Source organism: Rhinoderma darwinii, chromosome 7, assembly GCF_050947455.1.
Source record: "Rhinoderma darwinii isolate aRhiDar2 chromosome 7, aRhiDar2.hap1, whole genome shotgun sequence".
In the NCBI taxonomy this organism is placed as follows: domain Eukaryota; kingdom Metazoa; phylum Chordata; class Amphibia; order Anura; family Rhinodermatidae; genus Rhinoderma; species Rhinoderma darwinii.
The window spans coordinates 116,800,984-116,816,445 of NC_134693.1; the positions used below are offsets into that span (position 1 = coordinate 116,800,984).

The following is a 15,462-nucleotide window of genomic DNA, read 5'->3' on the forward strand; positions in this document are numbered from 1 at the left end:
CACCCATATCACAAAGCAATTGAAATTACACTGGACGCCTCTGATCTCGTATCACCACACCCTTACTCAATCCCCGCAACGCCTGGCTCACCAAGAAATGCTTTGCCACGTCCACCAATCCCCATAGCTTAAAACTGAAAGCAATGGCCCACACAAAACGATTGACCTTGGCAACCCTGCAAATCGCAGAAAATGCTTCCCCCAACCAAAACAGCAGCGCAAGTATCCTGTCATTGTCAGACACCACATCCCCTAGGGACCTAATCCACTCCTCCCATTGACGCTATCCTGCAGAATACGCTGCCCACGTCGATCTGGCCACCAATTGTTCAATCAAGGCACTTGCAGCCCGGACCCCAGCTCCCAAAGATGACTGGGACAGTCCACCCCAGTCAAGTCCGGGTCCGGCACCAGCTGACGAAAGCGACCACACTGAGCGAGAAAGCGCGTCAGCGATACAATTCTCCACCCCGGTACATGCACCGCCACGCATTCAACTGCAGACAAGTGAGCACCAACTGTCTTAACAAGCGAACTACCGGAGGAGACGACGCCGACACATTGTTTATCGCCATAACTACCCCCAGATTATCGCAATGGAAGCAAACTTTCTTGTCCCGGAACCTATCCCCCCAGATGGTAACTGCCACCACGATGGGAAACAGTTCGAGCAGGGCCAAGTTGCGCGTCAAACCCCTTTCTACCCACGTAGCCGGCCACATGCCTGCACACCATTGACCTTTACGAAATGCTCTGAAACCCACCGCCCCCGACGCATCCGTGAAAAATTCCAGATCGAAACTATCCAAAACCCGAGACATCCATAATGAGTGGCCATTATAGGTAGCCAGGAAATGAAGCCATACTCGCAAGTCCTCCCGGTGATCAGCAACTAATCTAATAAAATGATGTGGCTCCTTAACCCCCGCCGTCGCAGCCGACAGCCGACAGCAAAACACCCTACCCATCGGCATGATGCGGTAGGCAAAATTTAACTTCCCCAACAGCGACTGCAACTCCCGTAACGTGATTTTTATAAGATGACAAGCTCTGTCAACCTCAAACCGCAAAGCAACCAGATTATCCTCCGATAATCTACACTCCATTGCCACCGAATCGATCGCAATCCCCAAAAAACAAATGGACGACGTAGGCCCTTCTGTCTTCTCAGCCGCCAAAGGGACCCCAAACTCCCGTGACACCCACGTAACCGTCTCCAGCAAGTTCGCGCATATACCCGAAACCGCCGTACCGACACACAAAAAGTCGTCGAAATTGTGTATAACCGAATTCACCCCAGCGACACTTCTAACAACCCACTCCAAAAAAAAAAAAAAAAAGTCGAAAAACGTCGAAATACGCACACGACAGAGAACAGCCCATAGGCAGGCAACGATCAACAAAATATCCCCCGTTCCAGTAACACCCTAAAAGCCGCTGGCTGTCAGGATGCACCGGCAGCAGACAAAAAGCTGCCTCGATGTCAGTCTTTGCCATCAAGGCCCCTCTTCCATAACCGCGCACCAGCGCTACCGCAGCATCAAATGACGTATAGACGACAGAACACAAGTCAGGATCTATACCATCATTAACAGACAACCCTTTGGGAAATGACAATTGGTGTATAAGACGGAACTTGTTCGGTTCCCGTTTTGGCACCACGCCCAAGGGCGACACTACCAAATTCGGCACCGGAACCGACGTGAAAGGGCCCACCATTCTGCCCAGCGCCACCTCCTTTTTAAGCTTGTCTGACACCACCCCCGCATGCTGATAAGCCGACCGCAGGTTGCGCTGCGTAAGAGGGACCGCGTGAGGCGGCGGCGGAATAACAAAACCCGAACTAATCAGCAGCGCTCCCTCCCTGTCAGGGTATCTACTTAGAAAGGGGGCCATCTTTGTGACCTTCACTGGCGTCACCCCCAAAACCAGAGGAACCACTGGCTCCCCCTTGTCGGCGCCCTTTTTTAAAGCATTTTGACGCCCCGTGTGACTGACCGCTACAATGGGAACAGACATGCTTAAACTTACAGGTGGCTCCGAATTTACATTGGCCCTCATTAAATTGCCAACACGTTCCAAGCTTTGAGCCCGAGGCTTGCCCTGCCTGATCAGAGGTTCCCGCCCCGCTCCCGGGAAAGGACAGACCCTGCTTTAACAGCGCAGTTACCTTCAATCACAAGGCTATGTCCTTATGGTCCCACCGAATGTTTGGCCGCACCGCTTTCCGCTGACAAAATTGTTCGTCGTACCAGAGCCACGCCTGACCCCCATAAACCCTGTGAGCCTCCCCCACCGCGTCCATGTAACAAAAAAGAGCTGAGCAATTGTCCGGCGCCTTTTCCCCAATAACACTCGCCAATATCACGAAAGCCTGCAACCAATTGACAAATGTTTTTGGGATCAACCGATACCTTCTTTTCTCCTCCTCATCCTTTTTAGTTTCGTCACGCTTAACCTTATCCAAATTAAACTTTTCCAAAGGCAGAAGGGAAAAAATTTCAGCCTACTCGTCTTTCCAAATACGCTCTCTAACTTCCTGTTTCAAATGGGCCCCCAACGGGCCCTCATAACACACATAAACCTCCCCCCGAGCACGATCATCTAAACGCACCCTGTCTACCTCCTTCGGCGATTCCGTCTGCACCGAAACCGCTACGGCATCCACTACCTCCCCAGGTGATATAACTCCAGTACTAAGAATTGGGGCGCTATTATGTGAACCTGTCCAAACTGCAACGGAGGATACAACCGCTTGCCCAGGGGATGGGGAACCCCCCAACCGCCCCACTAACTCTTTTAGCAACCCACTAAATCCGCCAGATTATCCCTATCCCCGTGCGCTTGCAACGCGGGAACCCCAGAACACCCTGACACGACTAAATCCGAACCGACACCCGACATCAATAAAGCAGGAAAAGGTAAAGTAGGCATCAACTCACCAGGCTGCCCAGGGGCTGTGGACCCGTCAGCCGGACCCACATGTCCACGTGTAGAGGCCCGCAGCTCACCATCATCCATTGCTCCGGTCCCGCTGTGGCGTCGTCTGCATTGGCAATGTGTGCATGGGGAATTCCAGCTCCTGGAAGGGATATTGCATCATCCTGGCGGCTCTCAGCTCCTCTCAGCTGTCCTGAAGCACCGGCCACCTGGTCCTCGTTGCCTGGCACCCACACCACTGACCGCTGTCTGTGACCTCCGACACCATCACCGATCGTCATCTCCGCGTCTAACACAGCTGGCCCTCTGGCTAGCACCTCGCCATGTAGGGCCGCCGACAAACTTCCGCCCCGGCTGGAAGAAGGAGGGGTGGCCGAAAGTGAAGACCGCCATCTTGTGGACGTTGCCGCCGGGCGCCGCCGCGTTCTGGGATTCCTCCCAGGACCGGACCGTCGAGCAGCAGACGTCCGCTCCGCAGCCCGGCCTAAAGGGTGCACAGAGGGGCTCCTCCTGCAGCGCCGTGCCCCCGGGATCACCTCCGGACTCAGCCGAGCGGGAGTTCGCAAGCGCCTCGTGGTGCGCTACGCACCGGAAGTGCCGGCTGCATCCGGCATCGCCGGGGAGACAGGCTCTCTCCGCCCGTTACCTGTCCCCCGAAAGCGACGCGCTCTTACCTCCAGCAGCTCCTGCACCGAAGGAGCCGATGCTGCGGGCGAGCGCTCCCGGCCTGTGCCCTGAGCCTCCGATGACTCCCGGACATCAGCTGACGCCGGGCCAGCAATCAGCGCCGCAATCTGCTGCTGGAGCCAACCCGGCTCCCTGGAAGCGGCAGCGGCCAGCATCTGCTGCAGCAGTTCAGCATCAGACGCCATGGAAGAAGAGGAGGGGAAGGACATGTTCCTGCTTCAGCGTCCTGGCGAAGAGAGGGAGAGAAAGCACAAGGAAAAGGTACATCCCCCTAATCCCCCCACCCCTTTCCTTACTAGCCCTCCTACTAGCTTATCCCAAATTCCCATAAGCCAAACCAACTCGTTACCCCTCCCATCTATTTTAGTCATGGAGGCCTCCCCTTATTCTGTTTTTTGTCTGCAGTACGGCCTCTTCTTAATATGACCATGCAGTTGTACTCACACTTTTTGTGCGATCACATGACCCACATCAAGGGCACAGCGGTGCGTTCCGTGCGGAGTTTCAGATGGCAGATATTTCTAAAGAGTTAGGCCTAACTGTGTTGTTCTTCCTTTAACCCAACCATAGCACCCACCCCACGCTGGCACACTCAGCCCCTACTGATCACAGCTGCTGGTGTGGATGTTTTACGAGCTTGTAGTGAGCATGCCAGCTTTACATCTGTCAAATGTTTGGCCTCCACTTACTGCTCTACAGCTGTTGAAAAAAAGCAAATGTTCATTGGACACTATGACCCAGCTGTATTTTATGAGCCAAGTATGGCCTAGCAAATTCAATTACAACGTCAATCTTCACAACACAAAGTGACATTCATAAATCCAGAAAATAAGGCAGATCTGTACATATGAAAGGCAGGAAAACTTGAAGTGTTTAAAGGTACTGTAGGGTCCCATAGACCTCTAAGGGTGCCGTATTTTATATCTCTGTAGAACGTGCTTGTATAGAGCTGTAAGGCTGGGTTCACACGACCTATTTTCAGGCGTAAACGAGGCGTATTATGCCTCGTTTTACGCCTGAAAATAGGGCTACAATACGTCGGCAAGCATCTGCCCATTCATTTGAATGGGTTTGCCGACGTATTGTGCAGACGACCTGTAATTTACGCGTCGTCGTTTGACAGCTGTCAAACGACGACGCGTAAATGGACTGCCTCGGCAAAGAAGTGCAGGGCACTTCTTTGCCACGTAATTTGAGCTGTTCTTCATTGAACTCAATGAAGCACAGCTCAAGATTTACGAGCGTCTCAGACGGCTCGCAAAATGCGAGGAGGAGCATTTACGTGTGAAACGAGGCAGCTGTTAACAGTCTGTCTTTTCACACCTTAGGGTATGTTCACACGAGGGCGTCCGTAATGGCTGAAATTACGGGGATGTTTCAGCCTGAAAACATCCCCGTAATTTCAGCCGTAACGGCATGTGCAGGCGCTTGAACGCCGCGTCCATTACGGACGTAATTGGCGCTGCTATTCATTGGAGTCAATGAATAACGGCTCCAAATACGGCCAAAGAAGTGACAGGTCACTTCTTTGACGCAGCTGTCTATTTACGCGCCGTCATTTGACAGCGGCGCGTAAATTACGCCTCGTGTGAACAGACAAACGTCTGCCCGTTGCTTTCAATGGGCAGATGTTTGTCAGCGCTATTGAGGCGCTATTTTCGGACGTAATTCGGGGCAAAAACGCCCGAATTACGTCCGTAATTAGTGCGTGTGAACATACCCTAAATGCCTCTCATCGTGTGAACATACCCTAATATGGCAGAAGACTCAATTGTTCAGTAAGGGCTCGTCCACACGTAGCGGAATAGCAGACAGAAAATACGCAGCAGAATACAGCAGCAGCAAAGTGGGTGAGACTTAACAAATCTCATCCACACGCTGCATAAAATTTCCTTGCAGAAATTCACCTGCGGTGCGTATTTTTCGTACCGCAGCATGTCAATTCCTGCTGTGGAAAGTGGATTGAATTGCTGCGTTTTTCAGGGGAGATGTCACCATCTCCCAGCATTGTAAAGAAAAACGCAGGAAAATACGCACCATTTTCTGCAATAAAAACCGCAGGAAATGGTGCAGTTTTTCCGCAGCAGAATTTTTGCTAGCAATTCTGTTATGTGTGGACAAGCCCTAAGTCTTCCTTCCAATTGAAATAGCTTTCCGGAAAAGTAGGTTCTCCACCTGAATTTTTGTCATTTATTTAAGCTGTGTTGTGTGAATCCGACCTCAAGACCTCATGCACATTGCAAGGCTGTGTGCACGAAACTGTACATTGGCACACCCTGTGCATGTTGGTCTGTATTATGGATTCCTTGGGTCTCTATGCACAACCGTGTGGTGAGATTAAGCCACAACATAGTGCTTTACCATAGGTGACCCCCGTGTTATACGTAATATTGTGACCAAACACCAGTAATACGCTTTCTCCTCTGGCGCTCATAAGAACTTTACTTCAAGACACTGAATGCAGAGAGTAACTTTCTCTACCACAATAGTAATTTCCACTATCCAATCTTGTAGCTTCTGGGCCACAACGCAAAATCTGTAATAGGGCCCTCCCAAATATCACACATCATTCATAGTACCGGTCTCCTCATATCGGGCAGAGGGACCTTTTGGCCCCACTTAGGCTCCAGAACCCGGGTGCTACTGCAACATCTGTACAGTCTATAGTTACACCCCTACAATCCAATAAACATTTTTTGGTTAGACATAGAATACACTTGAGGGAGGTCAGGTACACTAATATAGTCAAATATAGTCACTGGGCCCAAAGAGACAAGTGCTTGATCTACATTATTTGGCCGTAAAATATATTTTCCACTCTAAGAATACGTTTGCACATACTGGATTAATATAGCAAATCCGAAGAAAGTTGCAGGGAAATCCGCAGCAGTAAATCCACACCAAATTGTGTGGATTTTGGTGCAGATTTGCCGCTGCAGATTGGCTAAAATATAAGTAAAAATCTGTATACTCACCTTCCCAATCTTCTGCCGCTTCTCTGGTAACGTTAGCCTGGTCCCCTTCCGGCCTCTGTATCCTGGCCTCCAGCAATGATATGTTTACACATGTGAACGCTGCAGCCTGTCTAGCAACGACGTATAGTGTAGAGGCCAGGATACAGAGATTTTACAATTAATTTGTTAATTAGCACAAAATCCACAATTGGCATCTGTTGCAGATTTTACCTTCCCCATTAAACTTAATAGGGAAAATCTGTGATAAATCTGGGCCCAATCTAAATCAGAAATTGACATGCTGCGTAATAAAATATTCCGCATAGCCCTAAACCTGCTAGGAGAGCAGAAATTTTTAGGGCAAAGTGGGTAGGGGATACATGTGTTATAGCTGGGGGTGCGACCGCTGGGACCCCCAGCGATAAGGAGAGCGGGGGACCGAAAGTCCCATGAAGTACTCCATGAGAAGTATGGAACTTCCAGGGTCTGTGCCCGGCTTGTGTGTCCAGAAGCTCCATAGAAACTAATGGAGTGCCAGTCGTGCTTCTGCGCACGCGTGAACCATGCTCCATTAATTTCTATGGAGCTTCCGGACACAGAACCCCAAAAGTGCCATGCTTCTCATCGGGGGACTTTCGGTCCCCCGTTCTCCTTATCACTGGGGGTCCCAGCAGTCGGACCCCCAGCGATCACACATGTATCCCCTATCCTGCAGATAGGGGAAACGTGTTTTGTGACACAACCCTTTTAAGAGAGACATTTCTTTATTGTATCAAACTCCTTAATAGAGGATTTTTCTAAAACTGCCAAGCCGCATCATCTCATGAGATACAGAAATCTCAGAGCTAGAAGTCGAAGGAACACTACGCGCGGAAGAGCACTATTCATTCCAGCCATCAGTGGGGGAACCAGAAACCAACATGGGCCGTATAAACGAGCGCCGATCAACTAGACAGCTCGTCGCTCGTCCCAATACATTTCTATTATGTCTACAGCAGGTGTCCCTGTTTGGGGAGATGTGCTGCCGACAACAATAATATTTCATGTTGCATAAACACAATCAGCCGATGAACGAGCATTTTATCATTCATCGGCTCGCTGCCGTTTACACGGGCCATGATCGGGAACGAGCCTTCATATAAGTGCTCGTTGGCCGATAATTGGCCCATGTAAAAGGTCCTTAAATCCCCGCTGACACTATCTTTTGACATACGATATCTCTATGGTGAAGGTGCACATTCCCTTTAACCCTTTATGTAAAGACACACACAGCTCCGCTCTGTATTCCTAGATCTGATTTGCTATTGCATGAAATATAATTAGTGTCTATGGTTTTGACTAGTTACTCAGTGAGCTGCAATTAATATCTGTAATCTGTACTTTCTGCATTTCCTCGCACAATTTTGAAGATTTTAATTACTGCTGACGTGTTTTGCCTGTAATTAGCCGTCTGGCTACTACATGTACAGTCTGCACTCATTACATTTATAATAAAGAATCGCTGTTTGTGCACAAAATATAATCACACCCTCTGGTACTATAATAAGTTAATGTTATGGAACAGCCCTCACTGCAGGAGAACATCCCAGGCAGAACCGCGCAGTCTGGAGTAAACCTCATCTAGACCGTGTAAACAAGAAATATAGAGTACATGTATGAAAGAATCACGGTCAGCTATTGATATTACACGTGCCACATTCATGACATGTTTCTCTGTTTCGGGTTTCATGTGAATGTTTTGTGACGGGATTAGGAGACGGCAAACATGTCTAGAAATGTATTTATGAATATCAAAAGGCGCGTCTGCACCTTTAATAATTGTCACGCATATTGAAACATTTTATTTTGTTTCTTTAAATAACATGGACAAATTTGTAGCCATTTTGAACCCATGGTTGGGCACGTTGAATCATATTGCTGTGCCAGGCTAAGGGAGGGTATAAGGGTAAGGCCATACGGAGCGGCCCTGACACGGTCGCAATGCAACCAAAAACCGCGCCGGCACCATGTCCGGTGCGGCTGTCAAATAGCCTGTTAGTGGCCAGTAAAATGTCCCTTTATCAGCAAAATCGTGCGGCCATAAATTAATACACCCTTTATCGCTGCACGATTTTGCAGGTAAAGGGCCATTTTACCTGCAATAACGCACGGCCAGGGGGTATTCCGGTTACAACAAGTTATACCCTATCCGTAGGGTAAGGGGTAACTTGCTGATCGGTGGGTGTCCGACAGCTTGGACCGGGGAGCCCGAACCCGAAGCTTGAACCGAGCGGAAGGTCGCTCATGCGCACTGCCGCTCCATTCATTCTCTATTGCAGCAACGGAAAAAGCTGAACACTGCACTCGGCCATTTCTGGCGCTTTCATAGAGAATGAATGGAGTGGCAGTGTGCATGAGCGACCTGCCGCTCGGTTCAAACTTGGGGTTCGGGCAACTTCGGGCTCAAAGCTGTCGGACACCCACCAATCAGCAAGTTACCCCTTCGGGTATGTTCACACGGCCTATTTACGGACGTAATTCGAGCGTTTTAACCCCCGAATTACGTACGAAATTACGGCTTGAAAGCGTTGACAAACCTGCCCATTGAAAGCAATGGGCTGACGTTTGTCTGTTCACACGAGGCGTATATTTACGCATCGCTGTCAAAAGACGGCGCGTAAATAGACGCCCGCGCCAAAGAAGTGTCATGTCAGTTCTTCAGACGTAAATGGAGCCGTTTTCCATGGACTCCATGGAAAACCAGCTCCAGTTACGTCCGTAATGGACGCGGCGTTCAAGCGCTTGCACATGCCGTTACGGCTGAAATGACGGGGCAGCCGTTACGGACACTGCCGTGTGAACATACCCTTACCCTACGGGGGGTTAACTTGTTGTAACCGGAATTAACCCTTAACTAGGTATTTGACAGCCGCACCTAACATAGTGCCAGCACATTTGTTGGCCGCATTGCGACCATGTCAGGGCCGCTCCGTGTGGCCTTATCCTAAAGGGGGGGAGAAAAAATAAAATTTATGTTATTATGAAGTTACTTTTTTTGCGGATGTAGTCTTTTTGTTAAACTAAAAACTGTGGAAAAAAGAAAAATTATTGAAAGCAATTGTATATGCATCACCCACCTATCAGTGCAGAAGAGAGTCATGGCTGCCATTGACACCGAATCTATATAGCGGTGTTTGTCTTTCTGCATCATCATGACATAGCTGTGCCATATTACAGTGGCATTTACAAAGGTATTATATGCAATAATATTAATAAATACGCCCTATTATCCATCATTTCTTTAAAAGGGCCTTAGTCCTTATGCCATATTATATATCTGTGTTGTATGGATACTTTATACGGGACCTAATGCCTGCAGTAGGCCCATACTGCACCTCTGATTGGCTTCGATTTTATTTGGGGGTACACAGAGGTTTTTAACTCACGAATTCACACAGAATACATAAGAAAAATAAATTGTCATGTTCCATCGCATGCCGTATAATGCATGTAATCTTAGTTACAAGCATTAGGCTGGGTTCAAACGACCTATTTTCAGACGTAAACGAGGCGTATTATGCCTCGTTTTACGTCTGAAAATAGGGCTACAATACGTCGGCAAACATCTGCCCACTCATTTGAATGGGTTAGCCGACGTACTGTAATTTACGCGTCGCCGTTTGTCAGCTGTCAAACGACGACGCGTAAAATGACTGCCTCGGCAAAGAAGTGCAGGACACTTCTTTGCAACGTAATTTGAGCCGTTCTTCATTGAAGTCAATGAAGAGCAGCTCAAGATTTACGAGCGTTAAAGACGCCTCGCATAATGCGAGGAGGAGCTTTTACGGCTGAAACTAGGCAGCTGTTTTCTCCTGAAAACAGTCTGTCTTTTCAGACGTAAAAGTCAGCTACCGTGTGCACATACCCTTAGGGTATGTTCACACGAGGGCGTCCGTAACGGCTGAAATTACGGGGATGTTTCAGCCTGAAAACATCCCCGTAATTTCAGCCGTAACGGCATGTGCAGGCGCTTGAACGCCGCGTCAATTACGGGCGTAATTAGCGCTGCTATTCATTGGAGTCAATGAATAACGGCTCTAATTACGGCCAAAGAAGTGACAGGTCACTTCTTTGACGCGGGCGTCTATTTACGCGCCGTCTTTTGACAGCGGCGCGTAAATTACGCCTCGTGTGAACAGACAAACGTCTGCCCATTGCTTTCAATGGGCAGATGTTTGTCAGCGCTATTGAGGCGCTATTTTCGGACGTAATTCGGGGCAAAAACGCCCGAATTACGTCCGTAAATAGGCCGTGTGAACATACCCTTACTTCTATTAGAGAATACAGTGCCTCATGGAGTTGGCTGGCGTCATAATAAATACGTCTGCCACCGTATAGGCTCCGTGCACACCTATGCTATTTTTTTCCACAAAAACTTGGATTAGATCTAGAGGAGAAAAGTATAAAACTTTTTCTTGGACAACCATAAATCTAGTCCAAAAAAAAAATAATTAAAAAGGGGCCCAGATGTTATATATGGCAGTATTATTCAGAAGCCCATAGGAGTAAGGCCCCATGCACACGAACGTGTTTTTGCGTCTGCAATTCCCCCGCAAATCCACGGGAGAATTGCGGACCCATTCATTTCTATGGGCCCATACACACTATCCGTGTTTTCACGGGTCTCCGCATGTCCGCAAATCCGTGCCGCAGAAACTCAGGACATGTCTTATTACGGGCCGCAAATTCGATGCGGACATGCCCATAGAAGTCAATGGGCCGGTGGAAAATGCGGGTACACCTCCGTGTGTCAACCGCAGTTTGCGGATTTGCGGAAGTGTTGCTAGGCGACGACCAGGAATGAGTTCTGTCCTCATCCTGTTTTACCTAGGCTTTTTTTTTTTTCATCCGCATTTTGCGGATTACATACAGATGAACTGCGAATTACATATGGATGAATTGCGGAGGACATTTCACGGAACACGGTCCTGGAATTTGCGGACCAGAAAAACACTACGGTCGTGTGCATGAGGCCTAAGATGTGAGTATTTTATCTTGCGCACACCTCTCTTAATAAATTAGTTACATCTTGTGCTGTCCGCGCACCTGATATGTACGGCATCTCTGAGCTGCTGCAGATTTCCGCTATAAGTTAGGACAGGTACTGGAGTGAATTATAGTAAAGCTGTCGGGCTGCAGTGGTCTCGACCCCTTTTGATAAGCCACTTCCCCATTTTTTTAGTGCCGGACGAGTCGTAAAATCCGCAAATTTATGCAGAAAACAGAATTGCACCTAAATTTGCTACTCATAAATGAGAACCAAAGTCTGGTAACTGTGCCACAAATGCGCTGTTTGAACATGGCCTATGGGGTTATTCACACATTTGTATATAGTGTCAAGAATGGTATTAGTACCCTTTCATGTAAAAATAGTAGAGATTTTCCCTCAAAAAAACCTTTGGGAAAGACTTTCCTGCTTTCACATGATGGTCTAATCCCATTTTTTGGCGCTAAATGAACAGCCCCTATATGGAGCCGTATAAGACCTTGTTCACACCGCGCAGACTTTGTCAGTTTTTTTCAAGCCAAAACCAGAAACACAACCTAATCAGAAGAAATATTTATAGGTCTGCTCTCCAAGAACCAAATTATGCTTTTAGCTTAAAAAAAATGCATGAACAATCTGCAGCAACTCTGCACTGTGTGAACAAGGTCCAAGGCCCCATGCACACGACCGTAAATTTTGCCCATAATTACGGACCCATTCATATCTATGGCCGACGGACACCTTCCTATATATTTACGCGCCGCAGAAACCTTCTGTAAAAAATAGGACATGTCCTATTTTTTTGTTTTACGGACTCTCATACTTTATAATGGGATCACGGCCCACAAATGTGATTACGGTCATGGTCACGTGCATGGGGCCTGAAGCTTCCTTCACACACTTTTTGCGTGGCTTTTTTTCCAGGAAAAATGCATCCTAAAAACTCAAAAAAAATAAAAAAATGGTACACATTTTTTTGCTAATAGTGTGCTTTACTACCTGCGTTTTTTTAGGTGGTATTTTTAACATTGCAAATTATGTGATTAAAAAAATCATGTGATACATAGAAAAATGCCACGTTTGGAATGCATTTCATATTTCCCCATTTTCCAAAAAACGCTGCGTGTGAAGTCACCTTTACAAAGCTGTGATCGAAGTTCTGTACACATAAGCGTTGTTTTCCATTACATCAGGTTTTTTTTTGATGGCGAGAATAGCGGAGGAAGACACAGCAACCCCAAAGGCAACGTGGCTCACCGAATTACAAGTCAATAGGGTCTGTCAGGATTCATTGGTATCCATTTGATCACAGATCTGTCTTGTCAGCCATGGCTCCTTTAAGAACGGAAGAAGCGATGACAGTGTGGACAGAGCCTAAGCCCTTAGGCTGAGACTATACGACTTTTTGCATGCAATATCTGCGTTATAATCTTGTGTACATCGTGGATTTTTACAACATTTCTTTGCAGAAAATTGCAATATCATCCAAAATTGAATTTGCATAATATTGCACGCAATTTTAATAGAACCATTGCATGTGATTGTGTTTGGCTTGCAATTATTGTAAAAATCCTGCATTGTTGTATATTTTGCTATCACAATATCATGCAGTTTCATGCGACCCCATAAGGATACATTAGATGCAATATCACACTTTGATCTATCGAATTCGTGTGATAATCGTGCCATTCGCCTGGTCTTAACCAGACAACCTTACGCTGCATAATATGCATGTTATAGGAGCGGGAATGCATATAGGAGGGGATTAAACCATTTAAAAATTGACACATAGGACAGATATTTTGCATTGGAATGCTGCAAATAGGAAAGCGGGTAAACTAATAATAGCTGCAATCATTAATTCATTGGCAGATTGAGAACCTTATATATGACGACATGGATATTTTTATATATATATATATATATATATATATATATAATTTGCACTAAAAATGAATGGGTTCATCAAACATATTGTATCCCCTTTACCATCTTCCTGTTGTCTGATCACCAATGGGTTAATGCCAATTAATATCAAACAGTAATTCATCTGTTTTCCAAAGTTTCTTAGGTTCCTATATGACAAATAAGAGTTAAGATCTTCGCTTCTGCTTCCAGACTGCAGGCTCGAAGTAAAGGACAATATACTCTTTATATTACTACAGGAGGAATTTGTCAGCTAGATCCCTATACAAAGTCAGATGTCCCGGAGATTGCGATCACCATGAAAATAGCCTATGTAATGCCCGGCGGGGAAGCGAGACACAAATATATCCCAAATCCTAATAAGTTTAAGGACTTTTTCATTAGCAATTCAGCATTAAATGGTTGTTCCGAATCAAGCCAAAGATTTCCCTGGTGAAGACATCAAATTAACAGAACATTGGAGGAACAGCTGTGGTAAAGCTAGGTTTTTTCCTGGGAATACCCCCCTTCCCACCCAACTGCAGATTTTCAGAATCAGTCGGTAACAGACGTGGAATAACACAGGTTAAAGCAAAGCACAAATCCGGTTTCCTAAAAGCGGCTTAGAGGCATATGGGATTTAAAGGGACAAAAAAAAAAAAGAGAAAAGTTTTTAAAACTTACCATCTGCCCCTGGACGGAGATTGGGTCTGTTCCCAGTCATCATGCTCATAGCCCACTGCCTTCCCCTAGAGGGATTTAATGCCTGTGCTGTTAGATTGCTTTTCTGCGTTTTTTTTCTTTTTCTTTTTTTGCGTTGTAGAAAGAAGTAACCAGTGCATTACATACAGGACTGCTCTAGATGCAGCAACATAGTCCTTGCCGCAATGGATGAAGCTGTGAAGAGTCCTGTATCACAGTGTCATAGACAAACCCCAGCCCACACTCCCAGAGACCAATCATAAGTGCAGGGGAGGACTGTGGGAATCATTCTGAGCTGTCATCATACCGGGAAGTCTGATTTAAGAAACCCATAATAAAAAAGAAATGATGTGATGAGGACATTTCTTCATGTAGAAACATTTGCAATAATAGGATAGATACATTGTGACTCCGAAAGGAAATATACAGTAGCATCACATATGCTGTCCGCATTTATAGCTACAACAGATACACCCAGATTTTTTGGCTGACGCTCCACCGCGACTTATTGAATGCGAAGGATCGCACAGCAGAATCTATTGTGATGAGTGCATTTCATGTGACGTAAAGCCACATATAATTTTCTGCCATTTAGCCTTAATTTAAAAAGTAAGAAAAAACGTAAAGATTTGCAATTTTTGCAAAAATAAAATAAAAATCCAACATCTTTGGATCTTTTACAATTGCCGTATATTAGTCATATAATATCATAAGCACACATGGGATTTCATGTGACCCTCATAAGAATACAATATATGTGATATCATATGACAATCTGACTGTATTAGGGCTCATTCACATAAACATTAATCTCGACCTTGTGCTGTGCGTTGAAACAACGCACAGCACACGGACCCATTGATTTCAATGGGACTGTTCACACATGCGTGGGTTTTTACGCAGCAAGTGTCCGTTGCGTGAAACTCACTGCATGTCCTATATTGGTGCGTTTCCACGCAGCTACCCGTCCATTGAAGTCAATGGGTGCTTGAAAATCACAGAAAGCACACGGACGCACATCCGGGTGCTGTCCGTGTTTTACACATCTATTACATTGAAAAAAAAATGTGCTTGCGAGTGCGCGAAAAACACAAAGCAAACTGATGCAAAACGCAGCGCATACAGACATCTCGTGTGAATGTAGCCTTAGGGTGTGTTCACACAGCCTATTTTTGGCCGTTTTTCAGGCTTCCAAACATCTGCCCATTGTTTTCAATGGGAAAAACAACGTTCTGTTCCGACGGACTG

General features: G+C 46.5%; 1 protein-coding gene across 1 annotated transcript in view; it reads right to left on the bottom strand.

Annotated features, from left to right (window-relative positions):
* The window catches only part of FGD3 (FYVE, RhoGEF and PH domain containing 3), a 188,569-nt gene extending 174,195 nt beyond the window's left edge, over positions 1 to 14,374 (bottom strand). The window contains exon 1 of the mRNA XM_075833882.1: positions 14,197 to 14,374. Coding sequence (XP_075689997.1) covers positions 14,197 to 14,245 — 49 coding nt within the window. The 5' untranslated portion in view covers positions 14,246 to 14,374. The remainder of the gene's footprint in view (positions 1 to 14,196) is intronic.
* Between the last annotated feature and the right edge of the window lie 1,088 nt (positions 14,375 to 15,462).